The sequence below is a fragment of the Orbicella franksi genome, chromosome 3 (genome assembly GCF_964199315.1).
Source record: "Orbicella franksi chromosome 3, jaOrbFran1.1, whole genome shotgun sequence".
Classification (NCBI taxonomy): domain Eukaryota; kingdom Metazoa; phylum Cnidaria; class Anthozoa; order Scleractinia; family Merulinidae; genus Orbicella; species Orbicella franksi.
In genome coordinates this window covers 9522832-9550395 of record NC_138147.1, presented here as the reverse complement: position 1 = coordinate 9550395, position 27564 = coordinate 9522832, and the positions used below count along the sequence as shown (strand labels likewise).

Below are 27564 nucleotides of genomic sequence, written 5' to 3'. Positions count from 1 at the left end.
TTCAATGACGAAATTTATTTTCGTCAATTTAATGTACCCGAGAAGCATCTAATGCCATATGTGGACCGAATTGCACAGTCAGGAATATCTTTAGCCAGCAATTTGGGTAGGTTTCTATTTTGTATGTGTCTCACCATTGGGTTTCATTAGGAAGCTTTAGCAACAGAGACGGCGATGCCGAGGACAACTCCTGTTAAAAAATGAAGTTAAATTTTGCATTCGAACTTTCTAGTATTCTAGCTAGTTGAGTTCCGTGTGGCAATCGGTCTAAAAACTGCCGCACTCGATATGTAATGGCAGCGTGCAGTTTTAATAGGAAACAGGGAAAATTAGCTAGCCGTCGTGGGCCTCATAATCCAAAATGTGGAGAACTTGGTTCCATGCTGTTGTTTGAAGAGGACGGCTAAGAAATATATGTATAGATTTATAACGCACGTCCAATGCCATTGTGCTCTTAGTGACGTTGTCGTCTTCCTTACCGTCGTGGTTTGTTAAAGCTCCCTAATTTAAGGTGCTTCAGTACGCGCAGTTTCTCTTGCAACTTTTCTCTCAACTTCTGCTTTGACAAACAGTGTCAGCTACATTTCATGTCACTGTTCCTTTTATAACGGCGCCACTGAGTCGAGAAACCGATTGCACAAATCCAAAACAACAACGTCTTCATAAATTCTTCAAGTTGATGCAGGGCACGTATTGGGCAACGTTTCTCGTTCCGAAAAATCCGGCCTCCAGTTAGCAGAAAATTTACCCACCGTTTCGCCTTGCCGAAAATACGAGCGCGAATTCGAAGTTACAGTAATGGGCCTACACTGTGAGTCACGTTTGTGCAACAATGCTTTCGTTGAAAATGAATTAATCAACATGACACGAGCGTGGGACAAAGAAAAAATTCTGAGTCCCCGACAGGAATCGAACACATGACCTCCCGAGCACCGGGCGGGCGCTCTATCCACTGAGCTACGAGAACTCGTGGAGAGCAAGGTCATCTAACTGAGTTCATATGTGATAGGTGTCCTGCATACTGCGAATTCATCGTGAGTAGTGATAAGTTAATAAAGATAGTGAATTTTAAGCTCGGTAATGAAATGTGAAGATGAATTAATCAACATGACACGAGCGTGGGACAAAGAAAAAATTCTGAGTCCCCGACAGGAATCGATTGATCCTAACAGTATGCAGGACACCTATCATATATGAACTCAATTAGATGACCTTGCTCTCCACGAGTTCTCGTAGCTCAGTGGATAGAGCGCCCGCCCGGTGTTCCGGAGGTCATGTGTTCGATTCCTGTCGGGGACTCAGAATTTTTTCTTTGTCCCACGCTCGTGTCATGTTGATTAATTCATCTTCACATTTCATTACCGAGCTTAAAATTCACCATCTTTATTAACTTATCAATGTTTTCGTTATCACTACCTTTAGAATTTTTGACTTCCACAAGATCAACAATTTTCATGTATTAGATAATTATAGTCGGACTACTTTCGCGGCAAAACATTAATTGAGGATTTTGCAACAAAGAAGTCTAACGGCCACGTCAAGTATTGAATGGCAAATTTTATTTGCCCGTTTAATTGTGCCATAGCCAGCTTTACTAAGTTTTATTCTCTCGTCCAAAGCTTGTTTGGGAAAATCGATAAAAGCAAATGAATTACAGCGAACAAAAGAAACATATCAGTCGACATTCAGTGACTGCAGCGTCGAAATAATATGCTCGTTGAGCGTTTACTGTTTTGTTTTAGTTTCCTTTTGAACCATTAATTTTTAACCGTTAATCGTAAAAGTTGCTCTGATATAATATTCCGTTTGAGTTTTCATATTGTTCAACTGTCAAGTGTCTGACATAAGACCCAAAACAATAATTAGAATGGTAATGATTAAAGAACCATGAAGTCAAAATGCAGCTATATAAAGCTATTTACTTAACAGAGACGTTTGCCGACAGCTGGTGTCATATGGGAAGCGTGATATAAATATATCTAGAGAGAGGTGAAAATATATGTGTTCTGTTTGCTTCTATATTTGCGATTTAAACCTCGAAGTCATTGAAAAATTCCAAGCGAACAAAACTGTGCGGCCTGACGTTTTACACACTAGAAAAGTCTGTACCATTCGCCCATGGAAATTTCCGTGAATTCACACCGAAATTTTTGGTCGAATGGAAAGCGCCCAATGACACTTTCCATTCGGTGAAAAATTCCGATTTGAATTTCTGGAAATTTCCATTGACGAATGGAAGAGCATTTTCTGGAATTTAGGATCACAAAACTAACAACCTCGAGAGGTGTATCCAAATTTTCGAAAATTTCTTACCCGGAATTTTGTCCTAAATTTGATTTTCCTTCCGGTATTTTCGGTTGAATGGTTTGCTTTGGTGAAATTCCATTATTTCCGCTTTTTTAGGAAAATTTAATTTCCCGGGAAATTTCCGTGCCATTTGTCCCCATTTCCAAATTTTCGGAATTTAAGGTTGAATAGAAAAGAAAACTCTCCTAGCGCTTCAAATTCCTAATTGTGGACATTTATTCAAAATAAAAAGCCTTCAATAAGATATTGTTTTCTTCCGATGCTTGCATGCCGGCGTGGAAGTACCGGCGCGAGTGTTTCTCAGCCACAGGTGTCAGAAAGCCAGCCATATAGTCCATGGGCCAGGACCCTGGAAAGAGCCATTTGGCACCAAAACGAGGGACAAATTCTAACACTTATTTTTAACAACATCGATTCCTCTAGGTTATTTTGGTGTATGATAACTATGCCAAATGAGTAGCTTTACTAGGATTATCACGTGATTAAATGACGTCACTCGGTTTGGCCGAATAAGCAGAATTGGTAAAAAGATGCCTAATAACAGTTAAATGCAAACCTGAAAATGTTACATACATGGATTTTTGGTTATTGCAAACTTCAAACGCAGTTTTCAGACCTAATTCCAATAACTTATATATGACTTATTGGTATTATCCCTGAATGGTTTCCATGGCAACACTTGTCAAATTATAAATATGAACAATAAGACGGAAAATAAGAAAAAAAAAAGAAAGTGCTCGTGTAAATTGCCTAGGTTACTTTCGAACGCTCGTTCTAAACCACATTGACTCCTCTTGCTTAGTTTGGTATATGATAACCATGTCAAATGAGTAGCTATACCAGGCTTATCACGTGATCAGTTACAAATGACTCGGTTGGGCTGAACAGATAGAACTAGTACAAATGTGATTACTACGGTCAAATACAAGCAAATGTAAATACAGTCATGTTACATACACTGGTTTTTCGTTATTGAAAATCTCAAACGTTTTCAGAGCTTATGTCAACAACTTATTTTTAACTTAAAGAAATTGTTCCTGGATGGTTTCCATGGCTAAACTTGCGAAATGTTAAATATGAATAATTATTCAGGATATAAGAAACTGCTTGTACATGTGCTACATTGATAATTAAAGTTAGATTTCTTCGTCTTCTTCGCTGTCATCTGAGACAAACTCCTCGATGGAATCTTCACATCTGTTGTCACAGTCTAATAGCTTGGACACATCCGTGCACTTCAAAACATTTGTCAGGCAACTGCAGGTAGGAAGTTGACATGACCGTGTACACGAGCAAGACAGTAGTCCTAGCACGGCTGTGGGGGCTGGGTCACCGCTCATCCAGTCAATGGCAAAGTGATCACCGTCTTCGCGCCAGCCAAAACCAATGGGGGTCATGTCCCTTGGCAGCTTTGCAGACTTTGCTTCCAAATGGCTGCTTGGAAGTTTGGGCGAGCCGCATGTTTGAACAAGCAGTCAACACAGGGTGGTAATTGGCTGGAGTCGATGTTACCCTTCTTGGCGCAGAATAACCTGTAGCTCAGCTCATTAATGTTATCAGTTCCTGGTTGAGAGCAGTAGAGCTTACATGTAAACTCTTGAAGGCTCTAAAAAAAGCATATCTGATAGAACCCATTCCATCCCCAGCTGCTTAAACATTTCTTGGCAGGATGTCTGTTGCTTGACAAGTCGTAGGGCTGTTATCTCTTCCATTCCAGGGAAAACACTCACTGTGTCACAACCAATGAAAGCATGCGTACCAATTAGGCATTTGCAAAGTTCTTCTCCTACGGCTGCCACCACGCTGGAGATACTGACATATCTAGATCTTGTCTGCGCTCCACACTTGACATACATGGATGCCGAATAAAGCAGTTAAACGCCCGGCAAAGCAAGAGTACGTCTGTATCTTCTGATGCCACAACCACCGCCGTGTAGTCCGATTTAGCTGCATGAGCTGCATGTAGAATAAGCCGGGTATCAGCTTCTTCCTGTGTGGAGTTGAGCTCTTCAACTATATTGGCAGTTTGTGAGGTAATCTCGTAACAGTCACTTTCACACGAAAAGCGACCTTGCCTGTCAACTTTGTTCTGTATTAATCCCGTCTCCAACCCTTTATCACAAACTCTGTGAAGGCCTTTTTATTCTTTGGATTCAAAAGGAATTTTCTCCACTGCTGTACCTTGTGTTCGGATGCGTCCGCATGTAGGCGCGCCAAGACCCTTAAAAGGTTTTTTCTTCGTGCGTTTTCGAGAGCTTCTTGGCGGGTAACTTCTACAAATCTTCTAAAACGAGGACCGCATCTATCTTTTGCATTGTAAATGGGAAGATTTTCTACATCCAGTGCCTCGACACTCCGCATTTTGGTCTGAACTATCTGCGTTGATGGTTCCGGGGGAAGTTGTTGTCCGAAATGCCTCGCCTGCACCGCTATCCCATTTACTCTATGCGATGTTCTTTCACCCGATAACGTTTCTTCTAGACGGTCAGTTATCTGGCCACTCTTTTTTTCCAGTCAGATATGTTTGCAAGAACGAACCCTGCTCTTTGGGAACATTCATCGCGCTCTTAGCGAGATCTGAAGGGCGTGGAGACTATGACATCTTGTTTCCTGTTCTTTGAATAGCTTCGCGAATGTCAATAGCAGCCCGGTGTATATTTGAGCTCCGAGAAGACTGGCTTGCATTGTCCTGTTTTTCCAGAAGAAGGGTTGTTATTTATTTGGCTACATTAAGTGTGTCAAATTGGTGGGAATTATGAAGACACTGGTGGTGTCGAACAAATTTTCAAAGAGGAAGACATCGCCAAATTCTGCCTGGAGATTCTGTCTGGTGTGCTTCTTTGTGGATAACTTGATTTCTTCAACAACCAAAGACGTCAGATACGTACGATATAAGTAGTTCTCTCATTTCAGTCAATATGACTATTTTCTCGTTTGCAAGAACATCCGATCTGATGTAATCATCTGATGTAAGCATCTGATGTAAGCATATGGTAAGCTTCTGACTTGAGATTAGCATACTCATCTTCTCAGCGATTCACCACAGCCATCGGAAGCCCCAGTGGGACTTGCCTCAGCCCTAGTATAGCCCTTGTAGCATGTCCTGTGGTCACAAGCTTCAGCTGTTACGATTTCACGCGACGCAATTGGGAGAATCCTGCTCTCCTTCTTTTCCATGGTTGATTTTCTAATTGAGTGATCCGCACGCAAATCTCTGCATTGTTCCAAGGGTTCGCCGATTTCTTGTTCATTTAAGATACTTCTTTTCACTGAATATGCAGACATGTTCGTAAGTCATGCTAGTGGCAGGGGACTGTCGGATCGAGGTCCTCTTAGCTGCCTTTGGTTGTTGGTCGTCAGTTCAGCTTACTGCTTTGAAATTCTTTCCAAGAGCTTTTTCATGGTAAACACGCTACGACATTTTCTGTGATAGTAAATGTTGGGATTTCTCCTTCATTTAATGTCTCAGCAGTATCAAGGTGCTTGTGTTTACGAACAGCAGCTGCTCGCCTCCTACAAGTGTACTTCAGGACTTTTCATCTTTTGGTCTAAATAGTTCCGTGTCATCGTCAGTAAAGTGAATAATACATGCAAAACTGGACTGTTCTGAACGTGATCGCTTTTGAGCGATGTTTTGTTCTTCAGGCGTCACATTTCCTCTTTTTGTGCCACCTATTCAGTGATGCAAGGTTCTACGTCAATATTGAGACTTAAAGGTTTTAAAAGCCATTTTTAAACCGGTTTAATTTAAGCGCTGAAGTTTGTATTTATTTATTCAGGTGTTCGTTCTTCACCAAAAATGATTTTATATAAACAACAAAAGCAGCTTAAAAGACCATCCGCACTGTTCATTGTAAATTAGCTTAGTCACTATATATGACTGAAATCATAAACACTCTTGTTCTTTGGCCATTTCAATTTAACAAGAAATAAAATGCAAACAGCGGCAACAAACATAACACATGAACTACGCATGGTTTGGAACAACAATCTAAAATTTTCTTGACGTTTCGCATGCTACAGCACGCATCTTCAGAAGTGGCGGTTACAAAAAAACGAAAGATTTAAAACTTAAAAATACAAAGCGAGGTACTGGTAACTAACTAAACAATAACGAAAACAAAAGGTGATAGCCAATAAAGTGACAGCTTTTCACTGCTAGCATTGTCATTAAGTGTTGGTTTTAAGTCACGTATAAACAGTGTTTCTTTTATTTTACAATGTAAATCACATCGTCCACTAGCTAAGACCTCGAAATGGTCCCATTTGATGTTATGGCCGGTGGAGATCGCGTGATCAGAAACAGCGGAAACGTGACCAACTTGGGTAAGGGCTTTAAAATGCTCGACCTTTCTGTCATGCAGTCGTCGCTTTGTTTTGCCGAAATCATCTTTAGCAATGTATGAAATGACCCTCATATCAAGGTAAAACTATTATTTAACGTCATTTTCCTTTTGATACATTTCAAACTCCATATTTCTCAAAATCTCTCATTATGTCATCTACTGCTACACCTTTCTTATAAAATGACAAATGATATATACTCGAACGCCTATTTCGAGGATCTGTAAGTTTCTTGTCAAAAATCGACACTATCAGCTTATATTTAGTTAATTCATTTCTCTAAATGTTTACCTAGATGCTTACTGCTTATGTATCCCCTGAGAACATTTCTCGTTTCTATAAGGAACCAAAATTTTAGCACAAATTAGCCCTACACACCTGTCAAGAATGCCGCCATCTTTGAGTTACCCATGATGCAATGTGAATGACACCGTTGGTTGTTTTTTAGTTTTTCGTGTAATCCTGACACAAATTTCTACTTTTAACAACTCCGAGGAGAAATACAAATGTTTTCCTTTTTTCAAATATCTAAAGTACTGATAAAACGATCGTGACCATATATTTAGAGGATCTTCTTCTGAGCCTCGTTTCCATGCTGAAGCCATTTTTTTTTTTTTTTGCAAAATTTTAAATTAAAAAGTCTCACACAAAGCTACTCATTCAGAAAGGTTATCATACAAATTTTAAAACAACTCATGCAGTAGTATCAGCTGATAACACTTAGGTTTTGTCCTTAGGTTTGGTACCGAAAAGTGGTCTGGCCCATGGACTAATATATTGTAATGTAACATCAACAAAATGGCAAGAATATCCAAAAGCACTACCCGTATTTCGCGCACCTTCACTGTTTTTCCCTTGCAAAGAATTGATTATGGTTCAGATTTTAAACAGTCCAGTACATTCCAACAGCAAAACGATCTCTCGCGTACCCAACCTGGTCATTAGAATATTATGCGCCTCATTAACATATAAGGAACGGGTTATACGAATTCACTCTATTAAGTGGAAGACATTTTCACAGCCGAACGTATAATAAAGTAGATAATAAAAAGAGGGAGAGAAATAACCAATGGGACAGGTAAAAAAGGGGAGCCAAGTTAAAATGATCGTTAGTTATAGAGTCAGGTACATACTGAACACACGTATACACAAAACCAAACCAACACGGGCTACAATATTGAACAAACCACAGTGATTAGGAAAAATTCTCAAATGGTTCCTTCTGCTTTGTCATAATATAGCAGCATCTAGTTAGAAAGTTGCATGCAAAATGTTATAGAAGTGGTTTTTTAGACTGCTTCTCAGATGCTTCATTATGCCTTTTCATAACACAATAGCATCTAGTTATAAAGTTTGCAAAAAAAATGTTATAATGTTTTTTAAAGACTTTGCTTCTCAGATGGCAATGCTTTTTTTTTTATAACAAAGCAGCATCTAGATATAAAGTAAATGCATACAAAATGTTATAGTGTTTTTTTAGGTTTTGCTTCTCAGATGGTTCCTTGTACTTTTTGATAACATAGGGTCTTGGCAATGTAAATTCTTCCATAGTTTGATGAAAATAACCATACACGCACAAGTAACAATATAAGTTTTATTATTTCAGTATAAATAAAGTATTATTTGAAATGAAATGAAGATGTCATAACGGCAGTTGTTTACTTTTTGTTGGGATAACTTGCATATTGGCCTGGTAATTTTCTTTCTTTTGGGTGCGTTTTGTTAGGAATCCAAAGGAATTTAAAAGTGTGTTACACTCGGCAGTTTGAACACAGTTTAGGGGATATACAAGCTTTGGTATGGGTCCTCAGTACTTCACGTTGGCGTCAGTATTCAATCCCGAATACGTTTCATACTTTACATGAGTCTCGTGTTCCAGTCGAACAGGAGACATGAATTGACGTGTGTCGTTTAGAATACCTTAAAACCTCACGTATGCCTCAGTATTCAAAAATGAACACGTTTCATACTTCGCACGAGTCTCGTGTTCCAGTCGAACACTACAGAACACTTGAAGTGTGTCGTTTAGAATACCTTAAAACCTCACGTATACCTCAGTATTCAAACATGAACACGTTTCATACTTCGCATGAGTCTCGTGTTCCAGTCGCACGCTTCGGAACACTAGCGTGTTGTCTGACTGAACTACGCGGTAGCGTATATTACCTGCATAAAACCCGTTTTTGACGACACAATACATCTTTGGTTGTGAAAAATATGACATAACTTTCGTATTCATGGCGTGCGATTCTCGAAAATTAGAGCATACTTGACGTATTCATTAGTATTCGAAGACGTTCACGTCAGAAGTGGCGTCGTGCATCGCGTGTTCCAGTCGCAAGCTCTCGAACAACTGAGAGTATTCGAAAATGTTCGAGTCATAAATGATCGCTATATTTTCGAAGAACATCTAATGCAACATTAATCTACCAAAACGTGGCCCGTATGATTTATCGAACACTTCGAGTCATTCGCGAGTATTAAATTTGAAAACGGAAAAAGAGGCTGGATTCCTATAGAATATTCCAGGTGTATTTCGAGTCAGCCGTAATCGAATACGTCAGAACATTGCGGCATACGCGGTGTGCGCCGATCCGTATTCGAGCGAATTCGGGCCCGAATATTTCGCTTTGCGCGCAGTGGACGTCGTTCACAGGAACGTCAGTACATGATGTGTGAAACGAGTTCCTGTTTTAAATATTCATAGATGTATACTTAAGAGTGACTTCCTGTAAATACTACGGATAGGTGTGCAAAATGCAAAAATCGAATTCCCTCAAACTTTTTCACAAGAAAGCCCTCTGGAAACTATTTAGGAAAATACAACTTTTAGTTCATTTAGATTTACATTTTTCAAGTAAAGCGATTTTTTAATTTTCACCTTTGGAAAAGCCCTCCAACCACTGAAAAATGTGCTTCAGTTCGTATTTGCGACTCGTGTAAGAAAACTGAAACAATTATCAAAACTATTTCGATATTACACAATTCAATGACCCTTCCTTTACAAAGTACCGTTATTAGAATTGGAAAAGATTCAAACCTGAATTTTTAAAAATTTTTCAAATTTACCCTCCTAAACAGCATTATCAGAAAGCTCGATTTTGGCAAATTTCAACAGCAAAACTCCCTACCTGGTACATGGATTCCGCTGTAAAGATGGTATTCTAAAGAAAGAGTAAGGCTTCCTCTATCGTTCTGTGAAATAAAATTTTGGGGCAACTCAAACTACGAATTTAGACGACGGAAAATATTTACGGTACTCGGTTGAAGTTTATGACCTTTGAACTTACAGTTGTCATCATGAATACAAGAGATAACCTAAACAACAGTTGAAATTTTAGCCTGAATGCGACCCTTTCTCCCATTTAAATGATTCATAGTTATTTTTTATCTTCTGTGGGCAATTTTATCGAAAGTAATATTTTTTTTACGCTGAAAAGGAGTTCTAACTTGTCTATGAGTACGTGTGTATTTGTTTACTGAAGCGGAAATTTGTGAATATTAAATTTATTCCATTTAAGTTCTATTTCGTGTGCTGCAAGGCGTTTCGTGTTCTCATTAAAACAAAATGGTATTGCCAAGTAGGTTTTCTTCTCAGATTTTAAAGCAAAATATAACTTTTGACTTACCGTCCACATGCATGGCTTGATTTACTCAGCAGCGTTACACCGGGTGTGATAGCGGTGAGATGGCGTGACGATAATTGACAAATCGCTTTTCGCGAATCGAATTCATCAAAAAATATGTATATATAACATCTTTCTTTGAGACTACTTGATTAAGACTCTTGTGAAATAAGTTTGCAAATTTTGAAACTCTCATTGCTTTGATAAAAAAAAAAAAACTGGATCTACTATTTTTTTGCCACGGTCGTGTGATCCTCGAGTGTGGTATCACATGACAATAACAACTAAGAAATGGCCACCTGCAGTTATTCTCAAATCGTTGGGGGCACGTGCGGTCCTAGAGTTACGAATCCCGTACATGTTCAATGTGTTTTAATTCGAAAATGTGACAAAGACATTCAAGGTGATTTGAAGGCTATTGATGTGAGCGATTCTTCTCTGGACGAAGCAAGCCTACTGTTGGCTAGAGCAGGTCAGTGTATTCGTAATTCAATTTTCTCTTTAGATCGAAAATATTGCGAAAGATTATCGAGAAAATACTGAATGCTACGGTAACAGACAATCACCATGAGGCCCAATAAGGCGTGATTTCATGATACGCGAAATCAAAATCTAATGGCACTCTTTCAATGTAGCTGACCGTGCAAAAGCGTAATAGTCTCTTGAGACTATAGTCTCTTGAGTTATATTGCGGCCCGGCTATTTACAAGTTTCTCCCACGAAAATGATCCCAATACTAACCACGTGGAGAAGTGGGATTAGAAATTAAAGGTGGGCAGGGGGGGGGGGGGGCGGAATACTTGTCGGCTTGCCTCACTACAAGAGATAAGTCAAGAGAAACTTTAGGGTAGTAACATATAAGGGAATTACAGAGATGACTGAAAAAATAATACTAATTTGTAGTCCCCGCTTGGTATTATGAAAATCCGCGAATCTGATGAATTATCGCATTGTTGTCCTCTTGCTTGTTAAATAAGGTATAAAGGCACCTACCAGCATTGAATCCCATTCACTGAACAAAAACGCGGATGGCTCCTCTGCTTTCTTCTGACGCCGAAACATTCTCACGTATCATTTAAAATGCGTAAGAAAGCGGAGTCCTATAATACTGCGTGACATTTTCTGAGATGTCTTTCTCAATGTTATCCAAGGGCTTACATCCCCGGGGCTCGGTTGCTGTCGCATGGTTTTTCGAAACCCTTACCGTTAAACTAAACTTCCAGTAAACGCATATCACACATTTTGTTTCCAAGGTTGTTTTGACGTGGATGAAGGTATTTTGAACACAACAGTATGCCCTCGTCATCGGGACCTATGAGGGATAAGGTGGTGTAGCAACAAAAAGAACTGTTCCTGTTCTGAGCAATGGATACAACATGAGAAGAACCATAAAGGGGATCGTGGGATAAATCCGGTTCAGTCGAGAGGACTCCACCTCAGACGCAAATTTTGTTGCCTGTAGGCTCTCATAATAAAGTGTATTATCGTTTGTCTCACGATGTGGTCACTTGAAACGTAGATCGCGACGTTTCGACTGCTTACTGCTAGTCTTCTTAAGGCGATAAGGTCGACTGATTGCGCGGTATCATTTATATCACAAAGGTCAGCTGTGATTGGTGCATTTCGATCCTCCTATTGTTCCATTGTTTCGACGAGTAGCTGTTCCCTCAGTGGTCCGCTGTTGTACTGTTCTCCTGTTGTTGTGTTTTTTGATCGTGGGCATCCATGCTTCAGGAATTTCAATTCCACTATCCCTGTTGATGTTATTAGGGTCAAGTCTGATGTGAATAGCTTCCTTGACCTTACTTGTGTACCAGTGAGGATCTCGATCAATAAACTTGACCTCATTCCAGATAGGATAGTGGCCGGTCTCGTGGGTGTGTTCAGAAACGGCGGAGGTCTGGGTACGGGCGAGTCGTATATCCCTGTCGTGTTCTTTGATCCTCTCCTGCATAGATCTCCCTGTTTCCCCGATGTAGACTTTGCCGCACTCACAGGGAATCCTGTAGACAACACCATCTTGTTTAGCCGGGTTGACGGTGTCCTTTGGTCGCACTAAGTGTGACCGAAGTGTCGTGTCGGACTTGAAGACGGTGCGAATGCCTTGTTGTTCTAGGCAGCGGCGGAGAGACTCGGAAACTCCTTGGACATAGGGTAAAACGGCGTTGGATTTAAATTCCGCTTCGGGTTCTCTTCTTGGGGTTGTTCGTGCCTTGCCTGTACAAACGAGGAGGGATATCCGTTAGAAACAAGTACAGATACCCAGAACTCCGCCGTTTCTGAACACACCTCGAATATCTTTGCCACATTATCCAATTTTAACAAATTGAACATGTGCGGGATTCGAAACCCTAGGACCGCACGTGACGCACATGCCACCGACGATTTGAGAATAACTGCAGGTGGCCATTTTTCAGTTGTTATTGTCATGTGATACCACACTCGAGGATCACACGACCGCGGCATAAAAATAGTAGATCCAGGTTCTTCATTTCACCGTAATGAGAGTTTCAAAATTTTGTAGACTTTTTTCACAAGAGTCTCTATCAAGTAGTCTCGAAGCATTATGATGTCAAAAGGCATAATAACTATATTTTGATGAATTCGATTTGCAAAAAGCGATTTGTCAATTATCGTCACGCCATCTTAGTGCTATCACACCCGGTGTAATGCTGCTGAGTAAATCAAGCCATGCATGGGAACGGTAAGTCAAAAACTATATGTTATTTTAAAATCTGAGAAGAAAACCTTCTACTTGGCAATACCATTTTTTTAATGAGAACACGAAACGCCTTGCAGCACACGAAATAGAACTTAAATGGAATAAATTTAATATTCACAAATTTCCGCTTCAGTAAACAAATACACACGTACTCATAGACAAGTTAGAACTCCTTTTCAGCGTGAAAAAAAAAATTACTTTCTATAAAATTGCCCACAGAAGATAAAGAATAAATGCAAATCATTTAAATGGGGGAAAGGGTCGCATTCAGGCTAAAGTTTCAACTGTTGTTTAGGTTATCTCTTGTATTCATGATGACAACTGTAAGTTCAAAGGTCATAAACTTCAACCGAGTACCGTAAGTATTTTCGGTCGTCTAAATTCGCAGTTTAAGTTGCCCCAAAATTTTATTTCACACAACGATAGAGAAAGCCTTACTCTTTCTATAGAATACCATCTTTACAGCGGAATCCATGTACCAGGTAGGGAGTTTGGCCGTTAAAATTTGCCAAAATCGAGCTTTCTGATAATGTTGTTTAGGAGGGTTGATTTAAATTTTTTTAAAAAATTCAGGTTTGAATCTTTTCCAATTCTAATAACGGTACTTTGTAAAGGAAGGGTCATTGAATTGTTTAATATCAAAATAGATTTGATATTTGTTTTAGTTTTCTTACACGAGTCGCAAATACGAAGCACATTTTTCATTGGTTCGAGGGCTTCTCCAAGGGTGAAAATTAAAAAATCTCTTTACTTGAAAAATATAAATCCAAACGAACTAAAAGCTGTATTTTCTTAAATAGTTTCCAGAGGGCTTTCTCGTAAAAAAGTTTGAGGGAATTCGATTTTTGCATTTTGCACACCTATCCGTAGTCTTTACAGGAAGTCACTCTTAAAGGAAATTTAGACAATGTTCCTTTATTTAAAAAAATAAAGAAGCCTCGACTGTGCTCTGTTCTGTTGTAGAGCACTTAGGAAGCGGTAGAGCACGAAAGAAGTGTAGGGGAAAACACGAGACGTAGTCGAGTGTTTTTCCCTAGTTCTTGAGTGCTCTACCGCTTCCTAAGTGCTTTACAACAGAACAGAGCACAGTCGAGGCTTCTTTATTTGTTTTATGATAAAGAATCAGATGATTTCACCACGCATTCGGCTGAATTTTCAAACCAAACGTTATTTTCCAAACGAGCAAAAGTGGCGTCAGCCGTGCACTGTTCTCTGATAAAGCACGCTAAAATAAGCCAATCACAATCCTTGTTAGAATTGTTCAAATAATTTGATTGGGTAACGAAGCGACAACTGTCAATCACAAACTGGACTTCAGCTAAGCTTTCAGTTTCGAGTAGCTTGAGCGACCTTCGAGAGAAAAACGATGCCTTCAAAGTTCGCTTTTAAGTTAATTTTTAAATACGGATCTAAAGGCAGGTAAAGGTTTATAGTCCAGAGGACCGGCCGTATTGTGGCCCATGAAAACGAGCACTTTTCCAGTGGAAATTACGAAACGCGGAGCTCAAAGCTTGTGGACGAAAATGCGAAATGCCGAGTTGAATTTGAAAGGAGCTACAGGTATTTGCGGCTTGTAGCCGCATGCAGCAAGATTGCCCGAACTAGCGTAAAAGTTAGAAAAACTTAACGGCTCCCACTGGTTCTACTACGAGCACAGAAGAGAATATCAGAGCAAGTTTTGCACTGACCACTCGTCGGTTTACTTCGCTGAGATGACCGGAGAACGAGCGTTACTACACTGCATGTAAGTGTTGTTTGAGCAAATGAGCATTTTTAATTGTATAAAATTTACAAAAATAAAGCTTCTCATCATAAACAGAGACAGTTCAATTGTTGTTTTCTGTCGTTGTTTTACTTCTTAGTATAATTTCTGCCTTTGTAACAAATATAATGTCTTTATCGAAGCACTGTTTAGGTTGAGAATTTGTTTATTTCGCTACAGCTGTACATGTTTTGTCGGCGGGAATCTAACAAACTTGTTATTTTAGTACAGTTTTAACACTACTGTTGCTAACAATGGTCTCTGTGAGCCATATTTACTGCAGAAAAATAGCTCGCTTCCAGTGCGTTTGTCTGAGTCACAGGGGATGTTTAATTTGGGTCACATTTGTCAAAATTCCGAAGCAAAATTTTGGAAGCCAACTTACCGTCATCAACCCGTGCTCTGTTCTCTGATAAAGCACGCTGTTTCAGCCAATCAGAGCGCGCGTTATATGGAAACTTTATTATAACAGTAATTAAAGGCTATGTTTTTGTGAGTCTCTATCGGGTGGTGGCTTTTACGGCTTACTATTTTAGCTTTTTTACGGCTTGCGTTTAATTTTCTCCTTACGGTAATTACCAGATTGTTTTCAATTTATGTTGACATCTGTAAAACTTACTTAAGGTCTTAGGATCATTCTGGGACGGAAAAAGATATTATTTAATTTTAGGAATTGTAGGCTAATGTAACTTTCAAACGCAAAATAAAAACACAAGTTTTACTATGGCTTCATTTTTGGTCGGTTTTACTGCTAACTGTTAACCGCATTGAGACTCTCTGATTCGTGCAGATTTTAATTAACTAAACGAAATATAAATTGAAAGGCAAAGACGTATACGGCTGAAATAGTAACGATAGATTTAATGGCCAATATTTCAACTAGAATTTCTCAACTAAACGGATATGGTTTTATGTCCTGCATATCGACAATTTCAGCTCTTTAAACAATTAATCTAACAATACGCTGAGAATAAATTAACCAATTTCTGCTTATGTATATGCTTACCCATTCGGTGCACTAATTCACGGTTGTCACGAAATTAAAAAGAAAAATGACCAAAACACGCGATTTAAGACAAGAATCAACCAACGAGACTTTCTGGAAAAGAAAGTTCGTTTTATCGAAATAGTCGAATAAAAGCTGAATACAGTTAAGTAAACTGATGAAGTAAACCACATGAAATGACAGTAGATTGCTTGATGTTAATTCGGCAGCTGGCTCTATTGTTGGTTTATTTGACCTGTCAATACTTTAAAATAGTGAAAAATTAAAATGAGAACTTATTGAGTCGCAAAGGCGAAGGTGCATACCAAAATAAACCATTTGCGCAATATTTCGTTGAGCTAGAAAATCGTAATGACGATCACTGATTTGAAGTATATATGAAATAATTCATATTTGAACTGCGGTTGTAGATGAAAGTGAAGAATGATCATCGCAGTAAATGTTCTAATTTTATCAACTGGAAAGAGGAAGTCTGAAAAAAAAAAAAAATCAGGGCTTCAACGGGATTCAAACCCGTGACCTCCGTGATACCGGTGCGATGCTCTACCAACTGAGCTATGAAGCCACACATTGGGAGCGAGGTCAACTAATTGAGTCCATATCTTCCCGTGAGGAGTGAAATGATGTGAAGTATATGTGAAATAATTCATATTTGAACTGGGGTTGTAGATGAAAGTGAAGAATGATCATCGCAGTAAATTTAGATGCTCACTGGCTGATCTTTTTTTTTTTTTTTTTTTTTTCAGGCTTCCTCTTTCCAATTGCTTAACTTGGAAAATTTACTGCGATGATCATTCTTCACTTTCATCTTCAACCGCAGTTCAAATATGAATTATTTCATATATACTTCACATCATTTCACCCCTAAGGGGAAGATATGAACTCAATTAATTGACCTCGCTCCCAATGTGTGGCTTCATAGCTCGGTTGGTAGAGCATCGCACCGGTATCGCGGAGGTCACGGGTTCGAATCCCGTTGAAGCCCTGATTTTTTTCAGGCTTCCTCTTTCAAGTTGCTTAACTTGGAAAATTTACTGCGATGAGCATTCTTCACTTTCATCTACAACCGCAGTTCAAATATGAATTATTTCATGTATACTTCACATCATTTCACTCCTCACGGGAAGATATGAACTCAATTAATTGACCTCGCTCCCAATGTGTGGCTTCATAGCTCGGTTGGTAGAGCATCGCACCGGTATCCTGCAGGTCACGGGTTCGAATCCCGTTGAAGCCCTGATTTTTTTCAGGCTTCCTCTTTCAAGTTGCTTAAATTGGAAAATTTACTGCGATGATCATTCTTCACTTTCACGATCACTGATTTAGTGACGAGATTTATTTTCGTCAATTTAATGTACCCGAGAAGCATCTAATGCCATATGTGGACCGAATTGCACAGTCAGGAATATCTTTAGCCGGCAATTTGGGTAGGTTGCTATTTTGTATGTGTCTCACCACTGGGTTTCATTAGGAAGCTTTAGCAACGAAGACGGCGACGCCGAGGACAACTCCTGCTAAAAAATGAAGTTAAATTTTGCATTCGAACTTTCTAGTATTCTAGATGAGATCCGTGTGGCAATCGGTCTGAAAACTTCCGCACTCTATATGTAATGGCAGCGTGCAGTTTTGAAAGGAAACAGGGAAAATTAGCTAGCCGTCGTGGGCCTCATAATCCAAAATGTGGAGAACTTGGTTCCATGCTAAGGAATATACATATAGATTTATAACGCACGTGCAATGCCATTGTGCTCTTAGTGACGTTGTCGTCTTCTTTACCGTCGTGGTTTGTTAAAGCTCCCTAATTTAAGGTGCTTCAGTACGCGCAGTTTCTCTTCCAACTTTTCTCTCAACTTCTGCTTTGACAAACAGTGTCAGCTACATGTCATGTCACTGTTCCTTTTATAACGGCGCCACTGAGTCGAGAAACCGATTGCACAAATCCAAAACAACAGCGTCTTCATAAATTCTTCAAGTTGATGCAGGGCACGTACTGAGCAATGTTTCTCGTTTCCGAAAAATCCGGCCTCCAGTTAGCAGAAAATTTACTCACTGTTTCGACTTGCCGAAAATACGAGCGCGAATTTACAGTAATGGGCCTACACTGTGAGTCACGTTTGTGCAACAATGTTTTCGTTATCACTACCTTTAGAATTTTTGACTTCCACAAGATCAACAATTTTCATGTATTAGATAATTATAGTCGGACTACTTTCGCGGCAAAACATTAATTGAGGATTTTGCAACAAAGAAGTCTAACGGCCATGTCAAGTATTGAATGGCAAATTTTATTTGCCCGTTTAATTGTGCCATAGCCAGCTTTACTAAGTTTTATTCTCTCGTCCAAAGCTTGTTTGGGAAAATCGATAAAAGCAAATGAATTACAGCGAACAAAAGAAACATATCAGTCGACATTCAGTGACTGCAGCATCGAAATAATATGCTCGTTGAGCGTTTACTGTTTTGTTTTAGTTTCCTTTTGAACCATTAATTTTTAACCGTTAATCGTAAAAGTTGCTCTGATATAATATTCCGTTTGAGTTTTCATATTGTTCAACTGTCAAGTGTCTGACATAAGACCCAAAACAATAATTAGAATGGTAATGATTCACGAGCCATAAAGTCAAAATGCAGCTGTATAAAGCTATTTACTTAACAGAGACGTTTGTCGACAGCTGGTGTGATATGAGATGCGTGATAAAAATATGTGGAGAGAGTTGAAAATATACGGGGTGACGTGAAGACATCGTATGAATGTTATTTTTCGAATAGTCCAAACGATATTTTACGAACCAGCGCAGAGAGTGATTAAAGTATTGGTTTTAGCACAAACAAATAAAATTCATATCTTCAAGCCACTGTGTAATTTTATTTTTATTATAATTATGTAGAAAAACAAAGAAGCAAAGGCAAAAGCAAGAATTAATTCAAAGCTTCAACAATTTATGCTCCAGCTGAATTCACAATAACGCATCTCAGGCCCGATCCAAACGCCGCTCCACTCACGTGCCGAACCAAACTTGATTAAGTTCGACTTTAGAGCGACTTTGGAGCGACGGCTGGTTCAGACGGCGTACTTGCGTCGAACTTAATTCGGGAAGCCGGTGGTAACAATTTTCGACGAGGAAATATGCGTTCTGAATTCACGAACTCTGTCCAAATAGAAAAGCTGTGAATAACATTTCGCTGTTATCATGCTGTTTATAGCAATATTTAGAGAAGCAAACTCATGGTTCAGTGTTTGTATTTAGACAGGTTTTCTCCCGGTTAAATCGACTTGTTAAAGGGAAATCTAATAAGTTGGGCTATTATCAGGAAGAAAAAGCAAAAAATGAATTTGCGCCAAAGAAACTCGCTTACACATTCCCGTTTCTCATAAATCGAAGGCATACTGGTATTTTGTTGTCTTTATTTTTAGCGACGACTTTGAGCTTCATGCATGACTGGTCACGCCACTCAATTTTGAGCCAATCACGAGTCCCGTTATATGAAAAATAAATTACAGTAATTTGTGCATTAGGTTCGACACATGAGGAGAACGCCGTATGAATCAGCTGCCGCTCCAACGTCGCATAGTGCGACAGACCTTGCCGAATTTAATGTTGTTTGCCGCACCAAACGTAACCTGCCGAACCAAACTGATTCAAACGCCGCCTTCTGCCGTACTTAACTCATCAGTTAGGTTCGGCGCATCAGTGGAGCGGCGTTTGGAACGGGCCTCAGCACCTCACTGACAGCTTACAAAAAATATATATATATATTTAGGGTCTTTAAATGGTCAAATCCCGCGTCACTGTCGCTTGTGATAATTCGCCTCCTCGTGAACTGTTCTAGTTCAAACTAGCTGCTCTTCTGACCCCAAATGGTGAAAACATTCACTGTCCCTACTTGGCACTGGTAAAATTGGCTCGAAAATAAATAAATAAATAAATTTATTTTCTTCTTTTTTTGTTCTTACACCCGCTTTCAGTGTTAGGTGCACAGGCGATATCTTTCGACCATCTCTCGACATTCCATCTTTCGACATGCTATGTAAACGGCTGAAATACCGTTTACCTGTGAAACTAGCATTTTTTCCGGTTATTAGTGGAACAAATGACAAGTATATGATAATCACTGACCTCAAATGAATGAAGAAGATTGCGGACTCCCGATTTAGGGGATAATTCAAACGATTTTAGTGTACTCGATCGGCTCTCAATAGTGACTTCCGGTAGAATTTGGCCGCTACCGCTCAGTTAATATTCGAAAGATGTAAACATTCAAAGCAGTCGATTTATCACTCAGAGAATGTCTTCTTAATGCTCCTAGCCTTAGTTTAATGATGTCAAATAAATCCATCTTTCATGACTAAAAGTCGAGGTCGACCGTAAAGAAGCCATTTGTGCTTACATTTTGACATAGGCCAGGTTACATAGCATGTCGAAAGATGGCATGTCGAGAGATAGTTGCTATGCACGTAGCACTGAAAGCGGGTGTAATTTCATTTTTTTTTTTTTTTTTTTTTGTGAAGACGGAATCTTTGCACGCCCAGAGGGTTTCTGTCGTCCGGATAAGGATAAACGGCTGAGATATTGCGCTGTCAGTTTCTAGAAAATAGCCGAATAGTTATTCAGCGAGTTTATGTTTCTGTGTTCAGTTATTTTCCCACCTTCATTGGGTGGAATGTTATTATCCACAAGTTTGTGGGCGAAATACATTCTATTAGTGTGTTTTACCAGCGCTCATTCCACGCGAGAAATTAATAGCTTGAAATCGAAAGCACTTTTCCTATATCCTACATGTTGAGACGGTTGATTGTCTCTTATCCGAATAGCGACCAAGCCTCGCTCTTTTGCAGGAACGCGTTTTTGTTATGGCGGCGAAAAAACGTTGAGAAATAATACTACCCAAAACTGAAGCGGTCTTCTTATTGCAAGTGTATATGGGACTTGTGTTCTTCAATCTCATTGCCAAACAAAAAAAAAATCATTTCACACAGGTGAGTTAGAAATATCTCAGTACAGAATAAGGAAATCTAAAGACATCTATACGAAAAATATGATCGACCTGGCACTTTAAGGAAAGCCTGAGAACATTTTTTTTCTGTAAACAAATATAATCAAACATCTGGCAGTGAACATTGTAGTGCTTTTTATTTTTGCAGTGAGTTAAAAAAAAGATATTATGTCACGAAAAAAGAAAATTGCCCGTGTGGTTTAACAGTTAGTGGTTTAGGGCTGAGAGTGACCTGGAGTGCGGGTTTTCCCATTTCAGTTTCAAGCCGGGTTTGAAAAACTTACGTATGATAGAAAATGAATAATTCACTCTGTCATCCAAACTCAGTTTAACTTGAAATGATTTGGCGTGAATCATAGATTTAAAATTGAAAGCCGAAAGTACGAATGACAGAAAGGTTCGACAGATATATTTTTTGCAAAAATAAGACAACAAATTATGAACTTCACAGAAGAATCTGTGATGATAGATATTTCCGCTGTGAAGAAAAGGTTTTCCAATAAATGGACAGCTTGGGAACACAGTGGCTGATCTCGCACGAAAACAAGCTAATGAAATGAGATTCGCCCGAACAGTGCCACTTAGCAGGTGGAAAGACATTTCTTTTGGTCTCAGTATAAGAGAGCTACTGCTGTGAAATGTTCTGCGGACGTGAAGAAGGAGAGATCTTGAGGCTGACAGCGTTTCTTATTTAACCTGAACATGCAATGGGCGATGCTGTGCAGAACGTAGCTACGATTTTTACAACTTTGTTTGTTTTTTTGTTTTTTTTGAAGTATCACATATACTGTACATATGTATATAAACAACTGAAAGTGAAATATACAAAAAGAAGAACAGCGAAACGAAATTTGAATTGCAATTTCATTTTCAGGACATGATTTGAATAACAAATTTACTGGAAATTAAATATATATATATTTATTCAAAGCAATCAGTGCCGAGAAGACTAATAAAATAGAAGCAACTGTCAAAAACAATTTTAAAACGAGTTTACATGAAAATCAAACTGATATTGCAATAGAAGAGAAACATAAATCTACGTGTATAGTGGAACTCGAAGCAATGGAAGCAAAAACAGCTAAAATAAGTTAAATTATTTAATCCCTATAAGTATATTTTTTCTTCCTTTGGTCGCTATGAATTCCACAATAGTTTTCATTTATTGTATCCGATTATTCCAGAGCAATTAAGGGGGAAACTTTTTAAATTGATATTGTAGTAAGTTTCCGAAAACAAATTAAAAATGAAAGATTATTAAAGTATAAAGACTAGCAAAGTTCAAATAATTACTTTCGTACACAGCAGTAGCAAAGAAATAGCCCATGATTAATTTTAAGGTTTAATGGCAAGTTGCCAAAGCGGGCTGTGAGGATTTGTTTTGACGAAAATCTGCGGGAAAAAGCTCTTCATCCTCAAAGAGGAGAGGAGCAAGTGCCTTCTTGCCATAGTAGTATTTTTGGTTGTTGAGGAGAATTTTGCCTAGACGCAATCCCCAGGAGTCTCCCTGAAGCGATGAAGACAAAACAGGTGAAGTGTTTTGAACCCCTTTATTCACAATGTTTACAACTTGTTTTGGGAAATTTTTCGACCGAATTTTGGGTCCTTACAAACATTTTTTTTTTTTGACAACCTATGGTGTTAATGGGTGACAAATTTGCTTGTTAACTAATACTACCAGATTGCCTTAGACTGAAAATGATTCTAAAATCTTAATACAGATAATCGTATACAAGTGACTAAATATGAAAATGACCTTTTAGGAACACGGAAGAACGCATAGCGCAGGGCTTAGATTTTTGCAGTTTACTGTCACTCTTCCAGTAACCAAAGGATTACATAAAAGATCAAAATACTCTTTGATATCTTAACATTGTGCAAACAAAGTTCTACTCTTCAGTCCCAGGAATCAATTCCCAAACCTATGGAAATTAATGTCAGTTCATGATTCGCTGTCGAACCATCCCGTCACGATTAGTATTTAACACAATTTAACTCAGTTGTGATTTTAGCTTCTACTTGCAGTGTGCATGATCTCCAAACTTAGTAAATTTCCATATAAAAAACCTCCTTGAGAATTTGGGTACATAAAATCTCAAGGGGAGACACTGTAAAACTTGATAGCTGTAAAACAATGCAAAGTTATGGCCTGGATTGCACTAAAATCAATCAATCAATCAGTCAATCAATCAATCAATCAATCAATATATTTAACGTGGTCGGTACGCATAGCTAAAAAGCTCGTTTACAGGTACGCCACGAAAAAAAAAAAACAGAAAAAAGAAATTATAAGAGCCTCAGGAAGGTACATAAATTTAATTAAATTAAGATTACGAACTAGCTAGTATTAAAATATGAGTGAAAAATGTAGTCACAAGTAAAATGTGTAAGAAAATATGATCATTAAAAGTAGTAAAAATTGATCAAGGATAGATCCACTTCGCACTCAGAGTCCCGTGAGATATAATGTTTTTAATTTGTTTTTAAAAGTAGTGTACGTTTGTATCTTTCGAGACTCATGCGATATAGCGTTCCACAATTTCGATGCAGCGTATCTCCATGATCGTAAGCCGAAAGTTGTTGATTTTACTTTCGGAAGGTCCAGTATTGTGGTGCCCTAAGGTTAAAGATGACAAAAACTTCATCGATCCACATTTTCAAAGCTCAAACCTTAGACATGCCCGGGATACTACATGTGCTATTTCTATAGGTACACTGCATAAACAATGCACTTTTTTCGGCAAGAACTACTCCTAACAATACAAAATAAAATAGGCCCAAAACGAGAAGCTAAGAAAACAATGTTTCTTTGTCCTGTCTTTGTCCTATTTGGAACGCGGTATATGACATTTTTACTTAAGCTTTCAAATAACCAAGGCGTCACGTGCATTGCTTATCATTATTTGATTTGTTTACTGGACAGGAATTAGTCTAAGTGATAGCTGAACAGTCTTCAGTCATGTCAAAGCCATCTGACATTGCCTTAACTGCAGTGCTCACCATTTTGGTCATCACGGACACCGTTTCTAACCTCCTCGTGATCTTTGTCATTAAGAAAAATAAAGATATGAGGTATGCTATATGTGTGTTGTATTTCTAGTTAATGTGTTATATTTTCTCATTAGGATGGATAACGTGTAGTTCTCTACTTTTAAGTCTATTACCTTAGCGCTTGCTCTCTATTCTAATGTGTTTCTGTGGGTATGAACATTCATTGGACGATTTCACTTATGCGGCTACATTAAGCAAATTGTAAACTGTGAGCAGTTAATTAAGGTATTACGGCTTCAGAGAGGGTGAAAGATTGGGGCTGTATTCACATGTGTATGTTTATTCCATTTTCGTAAATGATACACGCATTAAAGTCAGTACGAGTCTAGCCTCAGCGTTTGGAAATTGTTTACTCTTGCTCACGCAAGAACTAAAAGCGAATCATAAAAATCTATCAAACGAGGATAGCGGATACTACACTGAAATTAAATAATCTGCATCGGGCTTGTGAGTAATGTCCCTGATGATAAAAATACACTCAATTCTGTTGTCCAGACGTAAACACATAAACGGTGAAAGCTGCCCATTTATGAATGATCCACTGTGGAGACTGTATATCAGGAAGACCAACTGAAAATGTAATTTATGACGATTGAGGGACGAATTAGTCAGAAATTATTATTCTGACGGCACGATGGAGAGGCTCGCGGGGTGTCATGGGACGTTAATGGACCATTTAGGCTTTTGGCGAAAGATTTAGGTCATTCTGGGTTAGCTAGTCTTCTTGTTAGTCCTCTGTTTTTAATATTATATATTATTTTAAAAGCAATTGATACAAAAGCTTGCATGCATATAGAAAATGTTCTACGTTACTGACTTGTAACCTTTCCTCGGGGTTTCGTGTTGCTTCATTAGATCAGGAACACGTTTCCACACAATTTTTGGCGGCATCTATTTCAGTGGTTTTCCGTATCTGGCGTAGTACAGGTTCTAATTGTTAGAACAAACAGTTGTAATTTGCAAGGATGCAGATTATGTTGTAAGAAGGAATACATCTATATCAGATGACTGACTGCCGCACGCTCAGTAAACTATTCACATGGAATGTCTCGTCTTAGCGTAGTCAGAATCAGACATTTTCCATGATCGTAAATGTCGTGTGAAAGGAGGTCATGACGTATGAAAATATATGCGTCCACTTATGTAAAGTATCCGTACAGATATAGCCTGAATATATTACTGTCTGAAGCTGGTTCGGGGTTTCCTTTAGAATGAGTCAGGTAGCAGCTCTCGTAAAGTCTCACATGAATGGCTTGGTACCATTTGAGAGGAAAAAAGAACAAACAGCAGTGAAAATTCCCCTAGCCCCAACACAATAACAACTGCTAACAACGAACTACAAGTTTACAAGGACTGCCTTACTTCTGTTTACAAAGTGTATGAACTACGATATAACCCCAATTTGGGTTTCTTTCCTATATAACGCCTTTAACTCAACTCGTTAAGTTCTTACTATTCTGATTAGTTTTTTTGCTTATGTAAGTCTAATATTTTTTTTTGGCTATATGATATTCTATGTATTAAGCAAAATAAAATGGTTGTTGTTGTTAATTTGTACCTGAGGCTTTTAATGTTTTTATCATTACTATTTTGAAAGCATGGCACTGATGTTACTCCTGCAGGACTCCAATCAGTTATCTACTTGTGAACCTAGCTGTATCAGATATCACGTTCGCGGTGTTTGTTGCACCGAATCACATTTTGAAGAAAATATTCACCCACCCGGAGGGGGCCGGTGGTTCAGAGTTATGCAGAATGCTGACAAGTGGAAACTTCGCATGGGTGGGTGCGGCTTCCTCGTCTCTCACTTTGGTTGCTATTGCTATTGAACGCTATTACACTGTCATGGGTCCCCTTGGTAGCAAAGGAAAACTTACCAAGCGAAGAGTGAAGGTGAGTAAGCAGCAATATATCTGAGAGACTGACCTGAGGTGACGAATGAGAAGCACACTTGTGGCCTCCAAAGTCTGTTGTGAAGTCGTTGTAAATAATTCTTAGTTGACTTGTATGTAGAAAGATACAATCACAATTCGTTGGCATTTATTTCAAAGGAACTACCAACAACCACAGTCTCTTGAAAGAGCGTGGCACAAACACATTTACTGCACCTGGCAATGTTAACACGCCCATCATTTTGGATTGCCCAAAATGATTTTTGTTTTTGTACTCAGTCAAGTGGATTTGAATGAATATGCATGTCTTTTACAACTTTCATCGCAACGGAGCGTCCGGGGTGAAATTTGAAGGCATACTTTTCTTTCCTTGTAGCAACGCTGTTCAGCGAATAACGTGGAGCAGGATGGCCGTTATTAACAGACAATATCCATAAAGACTGTCACTTTAGCTGGTACTATATTAAATGTATATCACACCTGCTTCTGCTCCCGCACCAGTTTCTTGGTTGATCACTTCCTGAATTTGTCCCAGTTGTACCTGCTCCAGCTCCAGCTAAAAGTCCACCTCTGCTCGTGGAACTTCTTCTCCTATAGAAAATCCCAATGCTTGATTAAGGGTTCAGAACCACTTTTTAAAATTTGTCCAAACGTTTTGAGATATGACTTGTGAGATTTCCACTATGCTAAGTACATGTCTTTTCATTGGCTCATAACGCGCCATTTTCAGGTAATTATTTTTGGTTGTTGGATCTTTGCATTGGTTTTAAGCTTACCGCTGTTCCTGGTCACAATATTTGACGAGTCAACTGGCGACTGCAAATGGAACTGGCCAGAAAGTTGGATGGGCGCAGCGTATGATACCACTTGGCTTGTATTGCTGGCCATCATTCCACTGATAATCATGACTGGCTTATACTCCAGAGTCGTTTATTCCTTGTGGTTTAAGCGAAATGACGATAACGAACTTGCTTTTCAACAAAAGGTAAGAATTATCACAAAAAAGTCATTTGATAGAAATAAAAATGTATTTCAAATTCTGCTCATAGGTTTGTGTAAATGTCATAGTAGTGAGATCGGCCTGTTCTTTGCCAGGCACTACAAAGTTTCTTTGCCCATGCACCTTTTGCACAAATGGTGCCTAAATTTGAATAACAAAACTTTTTGCATCCTTAGCCTCACATTCATGTGAAAAATCCTTTGTCTGGAAACATATGTACGAAGCTAAGGATGTATAAAGTATTGTTATTCAAATCCAGGCACCATTCATGCAAAGGTTCTATGCATGTTTACTCATAGTTATTCCCAATTTTTACTTCGTGAGAAGAAGGAAATAATAGCAATTACTCCGGAGTTTGCAATTAGCATTGTTGGGCGAAAGGCGTATCATGGAAAGACGGGGAGAACAGAAAATCCCCCCAAAAATGATAGTTATTCCTTCCATCAAATAGGTAGCTTCAATGACAGATCGATCCACTAACACTTTGCGTCCTCGTGTTTACAGGGAGTTTTGAAAGTGCGTAAGCGAGTCACCTTGAGTGTGATGACAGTCAGTGCCATCTTTGGAATCTGCTGGATTACTGGTTTATTGATTTATATCTTAAGCTACTTCGACATCTACATAAATGGCCGTTTCTCCTACGCCATCTCCGACTTGATGTTCATGTTCAATTCTGCTGTCAACCCTTTCGTGTATTCTCTGCTGAACGAACGATTCAGGGAGAAGATCAAGGAACTGTTATGTTCCACGTGTGCAGCAAGAGTGTGCCCTTCAACAGAAAGTTACAGCACTAAGCTACCCAACACCGCCTCTCATGTCACCCGCACTGTGCAGAAATAAAATCAATGGAGTAATGCCT

The 27564-nt window shown here is 38.9% G+C and overlaps 1 protein-coding gene across 2 annotated transcripts; it reads left to right on the top strand.

The window, feature by feature from the left end:
* Positions 1-27545, top strand: LOC145481183 (pyroglutamylated RF-amide peptide receptor-like). Of its 2 annotated transcripts, XM_081459609.1 has the most exons (5): positions 1-106; positions 23686-23834; positions 25436-25706; positions 26436-26690; positions 27210-27545. In XM_081459609.1, the coding sequence occupies exons 2-5, from the start codon at positions 23722-23724 to the stop codon at positions 27543-27545; spliced, it is 975 nt and encodes a 324-aa protein (XP_081315735.1). In that variant the 5' UTR covers positions 1-106; positions 23686-23721. The 2 variants fall into 2 exon arrangements, with proteins under 2 accessions (XP_081315735.1, XP_081315734.1); XM_081459608.1 differs by lacking the exon at positions 1-106 and having other exon boundaries at positions 23450-23834.
* Positions 27546-27564: the final 19 nt, after the last annotated feature.

Coding starts and splice junctions, on each gene's coding strand:
- LOC145481183 (XM_081459609.1), top strand. CDS start 23,722: ATGTCAAAGCCATCTGACATTGCCTTAACTGCAGTGCTCACCATTTTG. Junction 23,835..25,435: donor AAGAAAAATAAAGATATGAG/GTATGCTATATG, acceptor TTACTCCTGCAG/GACTCCAATCAGTTATCTAC. Junction 25,707..26,435: donor TTACCAAGCGAAGAGTGAAG/GTGAGTAAGCAG, acceptor CGCCATTTTCAG/GTAATTATTTTTGGTTGTTG.